This window comes from Charadrius vociferus, unplaced genomic scaffold (genome assembly GCF_000708025.1).
Source record: "Charadrius vociferus isolate BGI_N301 unplaced genomic scaffold, ASM70802v2 scaffold333, whole genome shotgun sequence".
Lineage (NCBI taxonomy): Eukaryota > Metazoa > Chordata > Aves > Charadriiformes > Charadriidae > Charadrius > Charadrius vociferus.
Window position 1 is genome coordinate 1,456,217 of NW_009647682.1, and position 16,989 is coordinate 1,473,205.

The following is a 16,989-nucleotide window of genomic DNA, read 5'->3' on the forward strand; positions in this document are numbered from 1 at the left end:
ATGCCTGGCCGGCACAGACCCAAGGAGAAAGGAGACCCAGCTCGTTGGTCCCCAGGTCAGTTTGCAACAAACTACACCTTCTCCAGGTGTAGTCCCTAAAGGGGCTACAGGAGACATGGGGAGGGACTCTTGATCAGGGAGGGGACCAATAGGACAAGGGGGAACGGTTTAAATTGAAAGAGGTAAGATTTAGATTAGATATTCGGAAGAAATTCTTTCCTGTGAGGGTGGTGAGGCACTGTCCCAGGTGGCCCAAAGAAGCTGTGGCTGCCCCATCCCTGGAAGTGTTCAAGGCCAGGTTGGATGGGGCTTTGAGCAACCTGGTCTAGTTGGAGGTGTCCCGGCCCAGGGCAGGGGGGTTGAACTAGATGATCTTTAAGGTCCTTTCCAACTCTAACCATTCTACGATTTGGAGACAGGGACCTGCTCCTTTACATAAGACCACAAGAGTGACAAGAGAGCACTGGCAATTGCACCTAGCGTCCCTGTCACATAGGTTGTGGAAGTTCTGCACCCACCACTGGCTCTGGACAGGAGAGGACCTGTCCCTGGCAAACCTTCCTCCATGGGACACCTGCTGCCTGTCCCTCTGGACACAGCATCTGCCATTCCTGTCCACTTTAGCAGTGCTCAGGGTACTGAGGACCAACAGTCCTACCCCTCCAGATCCTAGTGTGCATGGCCACCAACAGCTCTTCCCAGCTGGCACTCCAAAGCACAGCCTTCCCACAGCCATGGGGCCCTGTGCTGTGCTGATCTCTTCTTATAGGTGGGGAAACTGAGGCACGGGGCTGGAGAAGGGGAGGCCAGAGGCCATGGAAGGTTTGCATTAGTCAGGAGGACTAAACACAGGCTCATTAATTTGGGTTTGGAAATCACACGCTTGTGATCTTTCTTTCTCAGTCAGTAGCTGCACCAGGGTGCTGGATGTCTGATGTTCTTAAAGGATGGGGAAAACGTGGCCCTCATGTTGGGAAACCTCTCTTACAGGCAGGAGGTTACAGTGGGACAAGCACAGGATCACCTTAACCCCAAAGCTGAGCTTTGCACCACAATCTGACTTGGTTTCTTTGGGAAAGAGGTCTACCCACCCACAACCCAGCACCAGGGAAGCTCAACGGGATGTGGGGAGCACCTGGAGATATTTGCCTGGAAGATGCTTGCAAGAAGGACACGCTGGGAGTGCCCAAGGTTGCTTGCCCCTTTCCCCAAGATCACACCATCCTGCTGGAGAGCTGGGGGATGGGATGGGACACAGTGGTGTCATGCTGATGACAGCCCATCAGAGATGGAGGAGAACATGCTGCCACCCCAAACCAGCCAGTGCCCGTAGGTGAGCCCAGTGCCAAGTTTCCAAGGGCTGATCAGAGCAGGGAACAGTTCAAACTCGTAACCGAGAGGACAGTGTCAGACACTGGAGGTGACATGCCAGGAGGGGACAGTACACACAAGCTGGGAGGTGGGGAAGAGCAGCAAGGCGCAAGTGGAGCATGCAGGGACAAGGGAGAGCAGACTTGTGAGACAGAGAGGAGGAGGAGAGGAAGAAGGGATAATAAATAGAAAGTTGTCTATACCTCAGCACCTCCGAGACAGAGGAATCGCTGTCATCAGACCTAGGGGCAGAAAATTAGCAGGATTATGGGAGAGAAAACCCAGACTAGAAGAGGCAGCAAAGGAGTCAGAGATGAAGGATTGTTATTGCATCCAAGCCAGTGTAGGACAGAGAGAAGGAGGAAGGGAGAGAGGGAGAAAGAGAAGCACATATGGAGAACCAGGGGAGAGGGCAGAGGAGCAGGAGGGCATGTGAGGATCAAACAGCAGGTCTCCATCAGGGAACGTCAGCACTGCTAGCAATACTCCGAGAAGAGGACAGCTGCCTGACCTGCTGCAGGGAGAGGCTGGGAGGCTGGAGCAGCATTTGTGCGTTGGTGCCGGTCCTTCAGCTTCCTGCAAGCCCCCATCCCGCCTCACCCCATCCTGCTCCATAGCCTTTTCCAGTGGTCCAAGTCTGGCACCTCCATGTCTCCAGGTAGGGCTTAGCCAGAGGACAGGACTGCAAGCTCCGGCAAGCAGCCAGCTCGGACAGGAGACACAGCAGGTGGGACAGGGCAAGGGTCCAATATGGCCCTTGCAGAGCATCTGCTTCCTCATGGAGAGGAGCAGTGGGTGAAGATGGTGGCAGGAGGCTGGCTGAAGCTGACCCAGGTCCCATACTCCTACACCCCACCATGGGACCCGGTATGTGCCGGCTAATTTGCTGTTATGGTATGGGTCCCCCTCCCTCCCACCCTCCCACCCCACCAGGACTTACTTATCCAAGGCAGACCCCTGGCTCTGGTTGCTCGTGAGACGAGAGAAGACATTGCGGTCATTGCGTGGACGGGTGGGTGGTGATGAAGGAGGCGTGAAGCCAACATCTGGAGGCCTGAGCCAGGAAGGATTAGAGGGACACATGACTTGGGAATTGCTCACCTGGCAACTGCCTGGCATACCAGTGCCCAGCAAGAGCTGGCACAGCCAGCATCTCCCCCACTTGTCTGGGACACCCAGCCTCTCTATGCCCAGATGGCCATTTCTCTAGCTCCCAAGCTCACCTGGCAGATTGCCCACGGTCATAAGATTTTCTCCTTGTCAGAGGCGAAGTGTCTGAGCCACGAGATTGCCTGGGACTAAAGTGAAATAGCACAGTGGGTGCCTGCTCCCCCTGTTGGGATCCCTCCATGCTGAAGACTCCAGCAGAGCAAAGGAGAAGCTGGGCTGCCGTGGAGTCACAATCACAAGATCAGAGGGTGCCTCAAGTCATAAGCGCAGAGGCTTTTGGCAACCCAAGAAGCCTCCAAGAATGCCAGTAACCTAGGGCAGCAAGTTGGGAACACTTGCACGCCCCTCTTCTTTCCCTTCTCCTGGAGTACCCATCTCTCCCATCTGCAGAGGACACCAACATACCTTATACACTCTCCAAGGCCCGCTGGAGAAACCTACCACTGCTTGCTGCAGACAGGCCTGGATAGATGCAGAACTGGTCTCACCCTCACCACTCTGCAACTCCACAGCCAGGACACAGCTTCCCACCTGCTGGCCCATGCCTCCACGAGCCTCCCAATGCCCAGAGACCCCTCACCCCATGCTCACAAGGTGCTTCCTCGCGTGGGCAGGCTGATGGTGCGTGACACCTTCTCCTTGTAATAGGGGTCTCGGATGGAGAAGCTGATCCCATCCTCTTTGATCTCCATGAGGGATGCCAAGGACTTGGTGATGTTCTTGGTAGAGACGTCCAGCGTGGGTCCTAGACACTCGGCTGACACTGCCTTCATCTGCCCTGAGAGCTTGGGCTCTCCCTGGAGCAGGACAGAGGGCTCAGGCACAGGCAGCACAAGGGGGACTGCAGGCACAGCCAGAGAGCTGTGGGATGGAGCAGCTCATGCTCTCTGGCCACAGGAGGCTGAGTTCCCCCTACATTGTGCTGGGATGCCCATCACAGTGCTGGCTCTCCATACTCTAAACAAATGCTTAGAGGTGCTTTCCTCCACCTTTTCCCACAATGGATGTAGCACTGCACAGGAACCTCCTTGGTGCCCACCCAAATTTGGAGGGTATTGGCTGGTATGGTGGATGTTTCCCAAGTCTCTGGTGCTTCAGAGGACCATTGGACCAGGAGGCCTGGGTTCTGCCTTGCCTAGAGCTGACCCCACCCAGAGACTAGCCATACTGCCTTATGCCAAGTCTGGCTCTCCAAGGGTCAGACTACAGAGCAGAGGTCTGGAGCGTCGCTGTACAACATGCCCCTCCATTCCTCCTCCCATTCCCTGTGATGGGGCCACACAGAAAGGCCAACTAACCTTGAACTTGAAGTCATCCTGGCTTGCTGAGCCCTTCATGGTGAAAGACTGGGAGATGCTGCAAGGGGAAGGGAGCAAAGATAGATCTTCAGTGCCAAACCCCTTTCAGAGAACCAATTGCCACCAGCCCACCAAACTCCTTGTGTCACCTCCTGCTCTCCAGCACCCTTTCTCCAAGGGATGACCTAGTCTTCTCTCCCTGCTAATGTCTAAGACTCCTCTCCTCCCCAAGGACTGGGCACCACAGGAAAGCTTAGGTGGGGCTTTGTTCATCCATGTCCATCTGCGAGGTTCCGTGCGTAGCACCAGATATCTCACCCTACCGCTGGCCTCCCCAGCCACCACCAGATCAGGCAGGGCTGGGCTGGGCACTCACCTCCCATCTGAAGCTAGGCTGAACTCTGAGACCTCCTCGTCTGTGCTGGTGTAGCCGTTCTCTGTGCAAGAGGGAGACAGAACATCAGCAGTGCAGAGAGGACCCACCGTGCAGCGGAGGGGACAGCATGGGCAGTTGCGAGGTGCAGTGGCCAGTCCTCGTCCTTGTACTGTGGTGGCCGGAGAACACATCCCCACCCAGCATCACCCTTGGGGGAGCCCTGGGCACACTGGTACCAGCCATGGCACCTCCAGCTGCTTCTTGGTGCTGGCACGTGTAGGTACCTTGCCTCACAGGCAACATGCCCAGCGCAAGGACACGCCAGCGCTGGGTCCTACCTTGCTGGACATTGTGGATCAGGGCCTGCAGTTCGGGATGCAACTCAGCCTTCTCCCGCAGAGCATCCAGGATGGCGTGGTTCTGTGAGGAGCCTGTCATGTCTGTCTGCCGCAGGCGCCCCTCCAGCAGGCGGATCTGGGCCTCCTTCTGTGCCACCTGCAGGCCCTGCAGAAGGACGGCCATGCCGGGCCTCAGGCAGGTGTCTCGGGTCCCTGCCAGCAGGTCCCCACCCTGGCACCCTGCTCCCCTCCCCCATCCCTGTCACACATCCAGGTCCTGGCTTGGCCCCGCACCTTGTCAATAGAGGCCTTCAGGAAGTTGTCTAGCAGTAGCCGGGCTTCAGCCAGAGAGCAGGAGCTGATCACCACCGAGGTGTCCGTGGAGTCCAGCTCCTCCTGAAACATGGAGGGACAAGTGTTGGATGCAGTGGGGGAGCTTTGCTGCTGGGCGTGGGATGGGCAGAATGGGCACTACAGCCAGCACAGCACCTCCAGCCACCACACCCTGCCAGCACTGCCCAGTCTGGACACTCGCTCTCCTCAGTCTGCCCAAGTGGCTACTGGGAAGATCCAGCCATGGAGATGGCCAACGCAACCTGAAGGGCTTCTGTGTTGCTCCAGGAATCCTGGTGCAGACACTTAATTAGACACTAATCTGCAGACACCAGCCTCACCCAGACCCATGGCAGATCAGGTCACTGGTCCAAAGGCCAGTGTGAATTAACAACAGCCCCTTCTTTCCTGCCAATCTGGGTGACAGCCAGGGACAAGCTGGAGACAGCACACAGCCTTCAGCCCAGGCTGCAGCCACTAGAGGGGAGCCAGGAGCTGCACAGCATCTCTGCGGCATGCCCAGTGTCTAAACTGGACACAAAGCCTGCATGGTTTCTGCTAGAAAAAAATGCAATCCTCCCCGATGTATCCAGCACATGAAACTCCCATGGGGACAAGTGACCACCAGCCCCATGGGCAGGATGGGAGCCACAGCTTCCCTACATGCTAGGACAGTGGGGCACGGGGCACCAGCAGTGGGTGCATAGAAGTGCAAGGACTTGGAAGCACTCCCCTCCACAATTAACCACCAAATGAGGAGCACCTATATGGGTGAAGCCTCATGGAGTGTGCGGCATGGCTCACAGGAGGACTCCGGGACACCTAGACTGGCCATGCCCACGGACACCCTCACCTCCCAGGGATGCTCCTGCTCTCTCTCTGCCAGCTGGGCCCAGTCCAGCCACCCACCTTGGTCTCCTCGATCTGCATGATAGTGGCCTGGCAGTCGGAAATGCTATCGTTGATGTAGTCAATGTTGGCCCCCAGCACCTCTATCTCCTCGTTCAGCTCCTGCAGCCCCTTCTGCTCCTTAGGGCTCTCTGCCTGCAGTTTCGCCCTCTTGCCCAGCAATGCTTCCTGCAGCAGTGCCAGCTCTTCACGTTTCTGGGGGGAAAGTGAGAGGGATTGGCACTGTCACCATGCTATCTGCCTGCCCCGCACCCACCACCCAAGCCCTCTCTGTCCCCAGTGCCACCGTCACCTTGATGAGCCGCTCCATGTCAGCCTCTAGGTTGACGATGGTCATCCTCTGCATGACGATGTCGAAGATACGCCGTTCCAGCGACTGCCACTTGAGGCGGGCAGCTTTGCTAAAGGTCTGGCTGGCCCCCTTCTTGGGGAACTTCTTCCTACAGCCAGAGGGGAGAAGAGGCACATGGGTGACCAGCCTGGAAATCTGTGCTTGCCCCAAAAGGATGCTTGGCCTCTGGCTGGGCAGGAGTAGAAGAGGCATTTGCATCGTTTCTGGATTGCTCAACTTTTCCATTGCCCCTTAGCAAAGAGAGGGACAAGAGATGAGCCACAGAGGGTTTGTGCCATGGTGTTCAACACTCATGGAAGCCAGCACTGTGCTCAAGCCCAGGTGACAGTCAGTCACATGCTGCCAGCACAGTCTGTCATTGGGCCAGTGGTTTAACACAGGCCAAATGCACAATAAGAAGCTGGCATTCAACCTTCGTCACCAGCCAGACATGGGACTCCTGGGATGGCTCATCATCTGTCCACGCAGTCCCTGCCCTGACCTGGTGGGCCGAGCCCCATTCACGGAGGACGAGGGGTCTCCCAGGAAGTTGTTGATTTTCCTGTTCCACTGGCGCACGATGCTGGAGACGGAGCGAGCACCAGACTCGGGCTCGGAAGAGGTGGTGCTGGCCGAAACCTCTGCACCAGAGTCCAGCATGGCTGGCTTCTGGCTCGTCCTGCCTGCGACCCGGTCTGACATGGGCTTGGCGAGACGGCGCAGCGCCGAGACCTGCCCAGAGGAAGGGCGGAGGAAAAGGGTGTCAGACAGCCCAAACCTGTCACCATCACCCCCAGGTCCCCGTGGGATCAAGAGCAGCAGTTCTGGAGACCCGAATCCCTGGGGCCACTTGTGCCCCATGGGTTTTGCCCTTCTCCTTCATAGCCCATCCCCTGCTGTCAGGCTCAGCTGCCCCAGGAGACAGGCAATTCTCTGCTGCCTGCAACCATCTCCCACCTGGTTGCTGAGCCATAAAAATCTTCCCACCCTTTTGGGAAATCCAGTTCCAGAGCTAGCACTGTCTGGAGGACGAGGTGTCTCCAAGCCAAGAGCTGGGGCTGGGACCCCCATGGGGGCTAGGGGCTATATGGAGGCAAAACCGCCCCCCTGCCCCTCACCTCCTGGGTTTTCCTCCGCAGCACTATTTCCTGCTGCCGCTTCTGAGACTCCAGAGCCCGGATCTGAAACTGCACAAGAGAGATTTAGAGAGTTCCCGTGTCCTGCCCAGACACCCCAGCGATGGTCACAGTCCCGGGGCTCCCACCACCAAACCTTGGAGCAGTTACTTTTGCATGAATAGTCTCACTTCTGATTTTAACAGTGAGCAGGTTTCCAGCCTCGACGCTGGCCCCAATGGTACACTGCCCCCCAAGCACGGCGAGGAGCTCACAGCATCTCCCACAACCACACTGGGAGCTGTGGGAAGCCCTTGGGAGCCATTCAGCTGGGGCTGCGTGGCTCCTGGCAAGGCCATGGTTGCAGCCATAGGCCCCAAGCTTCACCGACTGGTATTTATGAGCACCTCGGAGGGCCAGAGCAGGACAAACATCCACTCCCAGCCAGCCCAGTTCCCCCCTGCGCAGGGACACCCAGCAACATGCAGGCAGACTGGGCTCTCACCTCCTGCCGGCGCTGCTCCTTCTTGAGCTGTGCAATCTCCCGATTCCTCTTTGTCTCTGCCAGCCGCCTCCGCTGCTGCTCCTCCCGCATCTGCTTCATCAGTGCAACCTGGAACGGGAAGGTGCTGCGTGTCGGTGTGGGCACCTAACCACCAGACCAGGGGCGAAAAACATCACTTCTGAGCAGGGAGCCAGATTTGACCAGGACATGTCCTCCCTGCCCTGGCATGTCCAGGTACCTTTGCCTTCTTCATCCGATTCCTCTTTGTCTCTGCCAGCCGCCTCCGCTGCTGCTCCTCCCGCATCTGCTTCATCAGTGCAACCTGGAACGGGAAGGTGCTGCGTGTCGGTGTGGGCACCTAACCACCAGACAGACAGATGTTCTGCACTTGCTACCAGGGGCGAAAAACATCACTTCTGAGCAGGGAGCCAGATTTGACCAGGACATGTCCTCCCTGCCCTGGCATGTCCAGGTACCTTTGCCTTCTTCATCTCGGCCACCTCCGCCTGCAGCTTCCTCAGCTCTCGCTCATAGCGAGACTGGTTCTTGAGCAGGCGAGCATGCTCCTTCTGGGCAGCCTGGAGCTTCTGCAGGTCCCGGTTCATCTCCTTCAGCCGCTTCTCGTAGTCTGCTTTGATCTTGTTGGCTTTCTCCTCTGTGTAGCACTCCATGGTGCCTGGGTGAGCAAGGAGAAAGCTTGTGATGGTCATGCACCCCAGGTTCCTCCTGCACTTACACACCTTGCCCAGTGGCACTGGGCACTGCTCCCTCCCCATCCCTCACGCCCCTGCTCTGGCCCCATTAGAGGCTGGTGTCTGTCTGGAGGCACCCACTGGAAGAGATGGGTTCAGGCTCAGCGCAGGGTGGGGACAGTGGGTTACAGCACAGTCACTGGGCTGAGGAGCTGCAGACCTAGACCCACAGCCATGCGCTTGGGTGATCCTGCCCTGCTGAGCCTAGAGATCAGCTACACCACTAGGTCTTTGGGGTCTCCATGTACCTCATGCACCTCAGTTTCCCCAAGTATTCCCACATCCCATGAAGCGGTGTTCAAGGCTAGAAGAGGCATTGCCTTGCCACCCTTTCCAGCTACCTCTGCAGCACCAGTGGGGTTTAGGAGCTCTTTAGCTGACTGGTCCCTCTCCCACAGCAAGACAACCAGGATCTTTGAAGTCCCAGGGGCTCAAGCAGAGGCAGAGGAATGGCAAAACTCTACCAGAGCGTGGAGGGGGTGGATGCTTTGTGTCTGAGTCAACTGGGCCAGAGTGGGGACTGGGGCCTGACACTGTGGGGATAGGATCCCATGGCTGAAGCAGTTCTCACTGAGGTTCTGCAGGACCCGATCCCGCTCCAGCTGTGTGTCCCGGATCTTGTTCTGTAGCAGGATCAGCTTCTCCTCGTACTGGTGCTTGAGGGTCTGCAGGCGCCGCTGACTGTTCTCTAGCTCATCAATCAGCTTCTGCTTGATCTCTATCTCACAAGTCAGATCTGCCAGGTCGGCCTGGAAATTCACGGCTGGAGGCCAGTGGGGAATAGTCAGGCTGGGGCAGCATCGCTCCCATGGCCCCACTAAGCCACAGCAGAAGGAGAGGGCAGAGGGAGCCGATGGGAACCCACATCACCAGGGAGCAGCAGCACCCCAAAGAGCGTTGGAGACTCTCTGCAGCAACCCTGACGCTTTTCCAAGCCCCCCAGAGGAGACGTGGCCAGGGCATCCCAGCAGACGCTCCCTTCCCAGGACCAGAGGTCAGGCCCAGGAGACACCAGCAAATGCACCCCCATACCCTGAGCTGCATGTGTGGCTTCGCTCTTTACCCTTCTCCTCTGCATCTGAGTCTGAGTCCACCAGGCTCTCTTCACTGCCTGAGTCCTCATCTTCATCCTCACGTCCATCCTCTTCCTCACAGCCGCTCTCGTCCTGTTCCTCCTCCTCCTCCTAAGAGATGAGTGCCTAACCTCAGCTTGCATCACGGCCTTGCCCTTCTCTCTGCAGCTCTTCCCTCCAAATCTGAGCTGACCCCACAGCAATGGGTTGCAGCCCCCACAATGGGCTTCCCACAGGATGCCCAGGGGCTGCAGCACTGTTTCAGGCCCCCCAGTGAGGGGGGCCTCTCCTGTTGAGAGGAGCAGCTCAGGGCCCCATCCATCCCCTCCCAGCTGAGTAACACTGCATCGCCCAAGCCCCCTTCACCTACGCTTGCTGAAACTAATCCCAAAAAGATGTGGGCTTCTTGCTGCACAGTGGGGCTGGCTGGGGACCATCCAGCTCCTCCCTACTCCAGCATGGAGCCCTCGGCTCTGCAACCTGTCCAGCCTGCTTGCAGAGCCAGGCTGGGCTTGGACCCTCTCCCATGTGGGGCAATGACAATGCTCCACACCCAAACAACCTCGGTATGAGCATGAAACCCACTCACCTCTTCCACCTCATTCTCATCTGTTTCCTCCCCGTTGTCCTGCTGCAGTTTCTGCCGCTTCTTAAACGCTTCCTTCTCCGGGCTGGGGGAGAGCAGAGAGGTGCCGGTGAGTCCCAGCATGGGGAAGTCCAGGGTTGGGTCCTGCTGGAGCCCCCCTCATCTCCCGCTTTTGGACCCTTTTGGGGAAAACAGCCTCCAGGATCGTGTGGCAGGTGACCAGGAGACCAAGGGCAAGGCAGCAGCAGGAGGGGAATCAGGCATCTGGGCTCTGTTTCAGTGCTCTGGCTTTAGCATGGATGGGGGAAGAAGCAGGATACCTGACCCAAGTACAGACAGGGACCGACACGCAGCCTCACCCTTCCCAACATTGCACAGCAGCTGCCTTCACCTTTTCCTCCGCTGCCTCCTCTCTTTCTTTTTCAGGCGCTCCAGGTCCTGCTTGGCCCGTCGGAGGACGTCGGAGGCCTCTGTCTCCACTGGAGCAGCAGGGCTGCACAGGCCAGCCAAGCCAGGTGCTGGGGATGAGCCCATGGAGTAAGGGGGACGAGCAGAGACACGTGAGAGGCTACGACGCAGAGACTCATTCATGGACTCGCTCTCCAGGAGCTTTGTCCTAGGGAGTGAAGACAGGATGTGGTTAAAGAGGGGACATACCACTGTCCCTGGAGGAGGGGATCTTGCCTGGTTTAAGGATGGCGTGAGCCAGGGACAGAGTCACCACAAAGATGTTCCTATTCATGCTGGGTTAGAAGGTCAGGATACTGCAAGACAGGGTCCTGAGATTGTGCAAGAGACTGGGATGGACCCAGCTTGGGGGTGGGCAGCTGTCCCTGGGAGACTTTAGGAACCCCTGCCAGGATCTCCTTCTCCATCAATGGCCACACAAAGGACAACACTGGCCAAAGCAATGTCCAGCACCAAGGCTGGGACTCCCACAGCCCCAGTGGTCTTGGCTGCTACTCCATCAGGGCTGATGACTCACTCCAGTGACATTGGAGGCACAGAGCTGTGAGCCACACCTTGGCTCAGACCCCACCATGGCACCCACTGGACCCGGGACCCAGGTGACTCACCAGCCCCTGTGCCCCACTCACCTCAGCTCTTCAATCTCCCGGATGTAGTTCTGGATGAGGGCACCAATGGCTTCATTACCATCACCTGAAGGAGCAGAGGCGTGGGTGGATCAAGCCAAGACATGGGCTGTACCGCATCACCCATCCCAGCTACGCTGGCTGGGCTGACCCACCATGCCATGCACTAGCCCAACCTCACCTGCCTTGGCCAGCATCAGATTGGCCTCCTGGCTCATGAGATGGGTGACCCTGCTGTTGATAGCATCAATGGCCTCCTGCATGGCCTTCACCCGCATGCGCAGGGCGCTGTTCTCCTTCTGCAGCATGGCGTTCTCACGGAAAAGGTCACTGTAACCCTCCGAGCCATCTTCCCCAATGACCCGCTTGCCCTGTGGGGACAGGAGGCGAGTCCCTGAGTGTAGGGTGAACTGGGACATGGGAGCCCACCGCTGCATCCCTGGGGGCAGCCTCAGCCACCAAAGCAGGACAGGGACAAATCTAAGGACCAGGAAGCCTGAGCTCAACAGACAAGAGGGTGAGAGATGCTTCAAGGCTCCTCCCTGCCTCAGTATCCCCAAGAGACTTGCTCAAGGTCCTGCCTGTGGCAAGGCAGGAGGTAAGCCCTCATCTCTTAAGCCTCCTGACCTCTCCTCCCCTATTAACAGGGGCAAAGCACGGTAGACAGGAGGGTCTTTCCCGCTAAAATCGCCCCAATTCAAACATGTGGAGGAGGCTTTCTGCTCCCGCCTCCATCCCACCTCTGCAGGCTCGCTCAGCCACTCACTGCCTTGTACTCCATCAGCTCCATCTGCAGGCGGGCAATCTCGGCCCGCAGGGCACTGATCTGCTGACTTGTCTTGTCCTGGTTCACCACCACCTTGTTCTTGATGTTGCGAGCCCGGTTGGCATACTTGAGAGTATTCAGAGTCTCCATGAAGTCCCGGTCAGATGGGCTCACACAGGCGATCATGATGGTTTGGCTTGGGGAGGTAAAGATCAGGGTGAAGGGACGGTTTCTCCCACCTTGCGCCAACTTGGCACATGGACACCTGGGACCCAGCACAGGCCACATGCCCCCAGACACCCATCCTAGGCCCTTCTGAGTTTTATAACCGAGGTATAAACGGGGTTCAGTCCCTCCCAGAGCCAGAGAACTGGCAAGACCCCACGAGCAACACATCATGCAGCACTGAGCAAAGCCAACCTCCACCAACCATCCCCCACACACCGGGATTGCTGGGGAAGAATGGGTTCTTTGGAGCAGTACCCTCAGAGCAGGCAGGGAATTCAATCCATCCCATGCTGGGCAACACCACCTGCCAAATCCCAGCTCTGCAAGGGCTCTGGAGTGTTTTGCACCAGCTAATTCTCCCAAAGCTGCCTAATTGCGCCTGGGACTCATGAGAAGCCACGGTCTTTACATCTCCAAAGTCACGCATCACCTGCCAGGAGGCATTCCCTCCCCACTGGGCAACCCATGTGGCATTTGAGTCCTGAAATAGCTTCTCCACACTCCATACACCCTCTGCCCTATTTGCAGGAGGACAGCCCCTGCAGTCCTCTCCCAGAGCTCAGCCACAGCCTGGGATCCCCTTACCTGTTGCCCCCGAGGGAATCCTGCAGCAGGCGGGTGAGCTTGGAGTCACGGTAGGGCACGTGCACAACTTTCTTGCTCTGGTCTCCGAGGGCACTAATGACATTCCCCAAGGCCAGCTACCAACACAAAGGAAAAGCAACCCCCAAATTCATCCCCTGCTGAGAATACAGCTGTCACATAGCCAGCACCTCAGGCCTGGGGTGCGTGCTGCGGCACAGGTTTGGGGTGCAAGAGGCGGAGGCATGGGGCTTCCCTTGCCAGTCTCAGCATCCGCCCCTCATCCCTGGGCTGTGCATCTCTCCTACATGCACTGAGGAGCAGCATCGAGCCCGGGAGGTTTTTTTCAAGCTCAAGTTAGCAGGCCTCGACCTTTTGGAGACTTGCACCCTTGTGCCAGCTCTACCCCTCCTCATAGTACTGCCCTCAGCAGCAGAGTTGTGCCCGCACCACTGGCATTTTGGATTGTGCATATTCCTTCCTACACGGTCAGGCAGCATAAACCCCAGCAGAGACAGCAGCAACCCCAACAGCACAGATCAGCTCCAAGCAGGACCCAAAGGTGTCCCAGGTTCCCCCATGCAGGCCCTGCCTCCCCCCTCCTCTTGCACACCAGTGTCCAGGGCCATACCAGCCCACAGTTGATGGAGATGCCTTCCTTCGCTCTCTCGCCAGTAGCGCCCGTTCGCTTCAGCCTCTCTGAGCCAGCCAGGTCTACGAAGTGAAACTTGGCCGTGAGGGTCTCGTACTCGGTGGTGGGTTGGGTTCCATCCAGGAGGCTGGTCACCTCCCCATTCACCTGCGGCCAGGCACACATGGAGAGGGTCACCACCACGAACCTGGAGCAGGCAGGAGCTCCCTTGGCTGCACTCAGATGTCTGTAATAGCCTGAGCATTCACCCTCCACATCCCCTCTCTCAAGGATAGGGGAGAGGATCCCAAGAGCAGCTTCCTCTGGGCCAGCCCTTGGGCCAGACCATCCCTGCCTTGAATGGGGCTGCTGCAGGGCAGACCTCAGCTCCCATTAAATGCTAACTCTGGCTATGACTGGAAAGAAGAAAGACAAAGTCCTGCCTCTCTTCGCGAGACTTCAAACCCTCTCCCCTTTCCAAGGGACCCACACACATTCATTGCCTGGGTATCAGATCCAGGAACAGCCCAGCCATCAGGCAGGAGCACATCTCACCAGCTCTGGGCGGGTGCACACTCTCATCTGGCACAGGTGAATGGTGAAGATGGCATGGGACCGGGAGCTCTGTACGTTCATCTGGGTGCTGGCGGTGGTGCGGGAAAGAGCCCCCTGTTTTAGGCACTGGATCAGCTGCAACGACACGGGGCAGGGAAGAACAAAACCTTAAAGCACCCTTCAAAGGAGTCAGGAGAGTACCCTTCTGCAGCCCAGCAGGCACACCGACCTCTCCCTGCATCACCCCGGGGCTGCTCTGTCCCATCCTGGGTGAGATCCTCCCCCTCGTCTGTCTGTCCCCATGTAGCACATCCCTGGACGGTGAGCACCCAGCTGCCATCCCTCCTCCATGTCTGTCCCATCCCGCACCCACCTCATCCTGTGAGCTGATGAGGCGCGACGTGACTCCTGTGGTGTAGATGCTCCCACTGGCATCCTCATGGATTTTGATGTTGGATTTGCGGTGACGTGCGTCAGGGTCGCGGGCACTGTCAAACAGGTCCAGGATCTCCTCGTTATAGAGCTGGGCAGGGTGGAAGCGGGTGCCAGGTGAGCAGCAGTAAGCAGGAGGCTGCTAGAGCCAGGCACAGCAGGACCAACAGGATCTGTCCTCTGCCATCCTGCTGCTGCAGTCCAGAGAGCCAAGAGGACGGGCTGCACAGCTGGTGTGTACCTGTGCTCACACATACATCCACATGTGTGTGCTTATGCAAGACTGAGCAGGAGAGCCGATGTGTGTACAAGCGTAGGAAAGGATGCACAAGCATGTGCACGCAGATAAGGGATGATGGACAGGCAAGCTCTGACCTGCATGCATGGGTACCCAGCCAGTGACGGGATGCCCAGAAGGAATGGTGCGTGTGTGCAGGCATGCATACATGTGCCTGTCTGCCCCGCTACCAACCTGGGTTGGTTCCAGCTGCCCGACCCTGGCGCACACAAGCAGCTGTGCAGGAACCAAGACACTTTCAGAGCCCCATCCCTAGAGCCTGAGCGGACACTCAGGAGCTACTGGGAGCACCCCCCAGAATCCCCTGCTTACCCAGGGAGCCCCCGGCCACATAAGCCAGCGGAGTCCCTCTCCCAGCACAGCTCCCTGAGGGCACCTCTTCTGGGTGGAAAGGCAACAAGGGGGACCAGGGAGCGCTGGACGAGCAGGGAAAACCCTGAGGACCCAGAGCTGACAGAGGGTGACCCCATATCTTGACCCTGTGCCATCCTCTCTCACCCTGGGGTGGAGGGACACCCCTGCCCGTCTATCCCGCTGCGACCCCCCTCAATGCCACATGTCACCCTCTTGCACCATGTCCCAGTGCAGAGAGCAGGGTCACCCAAGGACCGCAGGCTCCTGGCCAGCAGAGTGGATCAGGCTAATCCGTCCCTGGCTGTCCCAGGTGCAAACGGGCTCCCCAAAGGTTTAAACCCCGCTCTGACAGCCTGCTCCCAGGAGGAGAGTCACAGGACGGGGATCAACAGGGCCAAATCCTGTACCACTGCAGAGACAGCAGGGTTGGTAACCAGGGTCTGATGCAGCCACGTGCCCACGCTGGCACAGGAGAGCCATTACACAAAACCCTCCCTGGGTTGCACAGCGGTACAAGAGCTCCTGGTTTGATGTCCACGCCTGCAGGGTGGACCAGTGGGCAAAGGCCTCGACAGGTTCCAATGGCCTTGGTCACCAGGCCATCAGGCAATGGATTTTTACTCTCCCCACACATAACAGCACTTGGAAAGCCTTCAAGCCCCCCCAGCTGGCAGATGGCCCCCATCCTGGGACTGCCAGTGTACCACTGGGCACAGATGGAATGGGGAATGCAACCATGAGCAGCTTTGAAACACAGCAGAGGAAGCCTTGCTCCCATCCTCCACCACAGCCACTAGACAAACATCTCTGAGGCTATTTTAAGAGCCAAAACCACCATGGGTCAGAGGTGGTGAAGAAAGAGAAAGGCTACAGGAAATCCCCATGGCAGCTGGTGACATCCCATGCAGGGCCACTGCTCCGTCACTCCCTGGGGTTGCGCTGGACCTCTTGGTCTGCAGACATGCTTCCTAGGATGGCCTGGGACAGAGGCAGCACAGGTGTCCCCTCCCCAGCATTCATCCTTCACATGTCCCAACTCCAGCTAACAAGTCACCCAGCTCCTTGGGACAGTGTCAGGTCATCCCAAACTGATTGGGAGAAACTGTGGCAAGAGAAACTATAGTAGAGGATCTCCTAGGGGGCAGATATGGGGGGCTGAGAGGGGAGGGAAAGTGTCGCACCAGGTGAGGGGACACACTGATACTGGCTGTACTGATCCTATAGCTCAGGGAAGGCAGGACTATGCCGCGGCCCCAACAGAGTTAGGGGACACTCCAGCAGGGAAAAAGCCCAACAAGGTTCATCCCTCAGAAGGACTTCAGAAAAAGCAGGGAACTGTCCCCATTTCCATACTAGCCAACAGGTCCCCCAGAGCACAACCCCACGAGGCCAAAGATGCGTGGGAAGGCAGCCAGGAACTCGGACAGGCCAAGTGGTGGGGAGGGAAGGATGTGGCCAGACACACCACCACCGTGAGAGCTAACAAGGGCTCTGCAGATGGAAAGCTGATTGGGAAAGATTTCTCCAGCAAGGACGTCAGCCCTCCAGGCTAGGAGGTGACTTTGAGTGCTGCTTCCCCTCTCCAGGCCGTTGACATCTGGAGGAACCCAGATGTGATGGCCACCAAAGCCACATGGAGGTAAGATCACAGCACAAGGCCTCTCTCTCTACCTGCCTGTCTTCTCTGGGCTGTCACCCAGATCGACACACCAACCAGATGAAGTTCATTCAGGAGCTCAGCTTTGCTCAATACCACCCTATGTTTTCTCACCAGGGCCTTAAACCAGTTCCCATTTTGAACTTCTTTGTACTTTCACCCCAGGACCTGCCACAGGGAAACGGCTGCAGACACACAAGATCCACAGGCTTTCTCAGACAAACTTCTCTAGGGG

The 16,989-nt window shown here is 57.7% G+C and overlaps 1 protein-coding gene across 1 annotated transcript in view; it reads right to left on the reverse strand.

Moving 5' to 3' along the window:
* Nucleotides 1-16,989, reverse strand: part of KIF21B (kinesin family member 21B) — a 35,645-nt gene that overhangs the window by 5,440 nt on the left and 13,216 nt on the right. The window contains exons 4-28 of the mRNA XM_009881352.1: nucleotides 14,387-14,536; nucleotides 14,014-14,148; nucleotides 13,459-13,626; nucleotides 12,831-12,946; nucleotides 12,018-12,213; nucleotides 11,433-11,622; nucleotides 11,255-11,318; nucleotides 10,549-10,773; nucleotides 10,161-10,242; nucleotides 9,562-9,679; nucleotides 9,070-9,261; nucleotides 8,223-8,422; nucleotides 7,747-7,854; nucleotides 7,245-7,313; nucleotides 6,629-6,858; nucleotides 6,088-6,235; nucleotides 5,796-5,990; nucleotides 4,848-4,949; nucleotides 4,554-4,719; nucleotides 4,216-4,276; nucleotides 3,840-3,897; nucleotides 3,133-3,338; nucleotides 2,595-2,669; nucleotides 2,312-2,425; nucleotides 1,575-1,613 (exon numbers count right to left, since the gene is read on the reverse strand). Coding sequence (XP_009879654.1) covers nucleotides 1,575-1,613; nucleotides 2,312-2,425; nucleotides 2,595-2,669; nucleotides 3,133-3,338; nucleotides 3,840-3,897; nucleotides 4,216-4,276; nucleotides 4,554-4,719; nucleotides 4,848-4,949; nucleotides 5,796-5,990; nucleotides 6,088-6,235; nucleotides 6,629-6,858; nucleotides 7,245-7,313; nucleotides 7,747-7,854; nucleotides 8,223-8,422; nucleotides 9,070-9,261; nucleotides 9,562-9,679; nucleotides 10,161-10,242; nucleotides 10,549-10,773; nucleotides 11,255-11,318; nucleotides 11,433-11,622; nucleotides 12,018-12,213; nucleotides 12,831-12,946; nucleotides 13,459-13,626; nucleotides 14,014-14,148; nucleotides 14,387-14,536 — 3,407 coding nt within the window. The remainder of the gene's footprint in view (nucleotides 1-1,574; nucleotides 1,614-2,311; nucleotides 2,426-2,594; nucleotides 2,670-3,132; nucleotides 3,339-3,839; nucleotides 3,898-4,215; nucleotides 4,277-4,553; nucleotides 4,720-4,847; nucleotides 4,950-5,795; nucleotides 5,991-6,087; nucleotides 6,236-6,628; nucleotides 6,859-7,244; nucleotides 7,314-7,746; nucleotides 7,855-8,222; nucleotides 8,423-9,069; nucleotides 9,262-9,561; nucleotides 9,680-10,160; nucleotides 10,243-10,548; nucleotides 10,774-11,254; nucleotides 11,319-11,432; nucleotides 11,623-12,017; nucleotides 12,214-12,830; nucleotides 12,947-13,458; nucleotides 13,627-14,013; nucleotides 14,149-14,386; nucleotides 14,537-16,989) is intronic.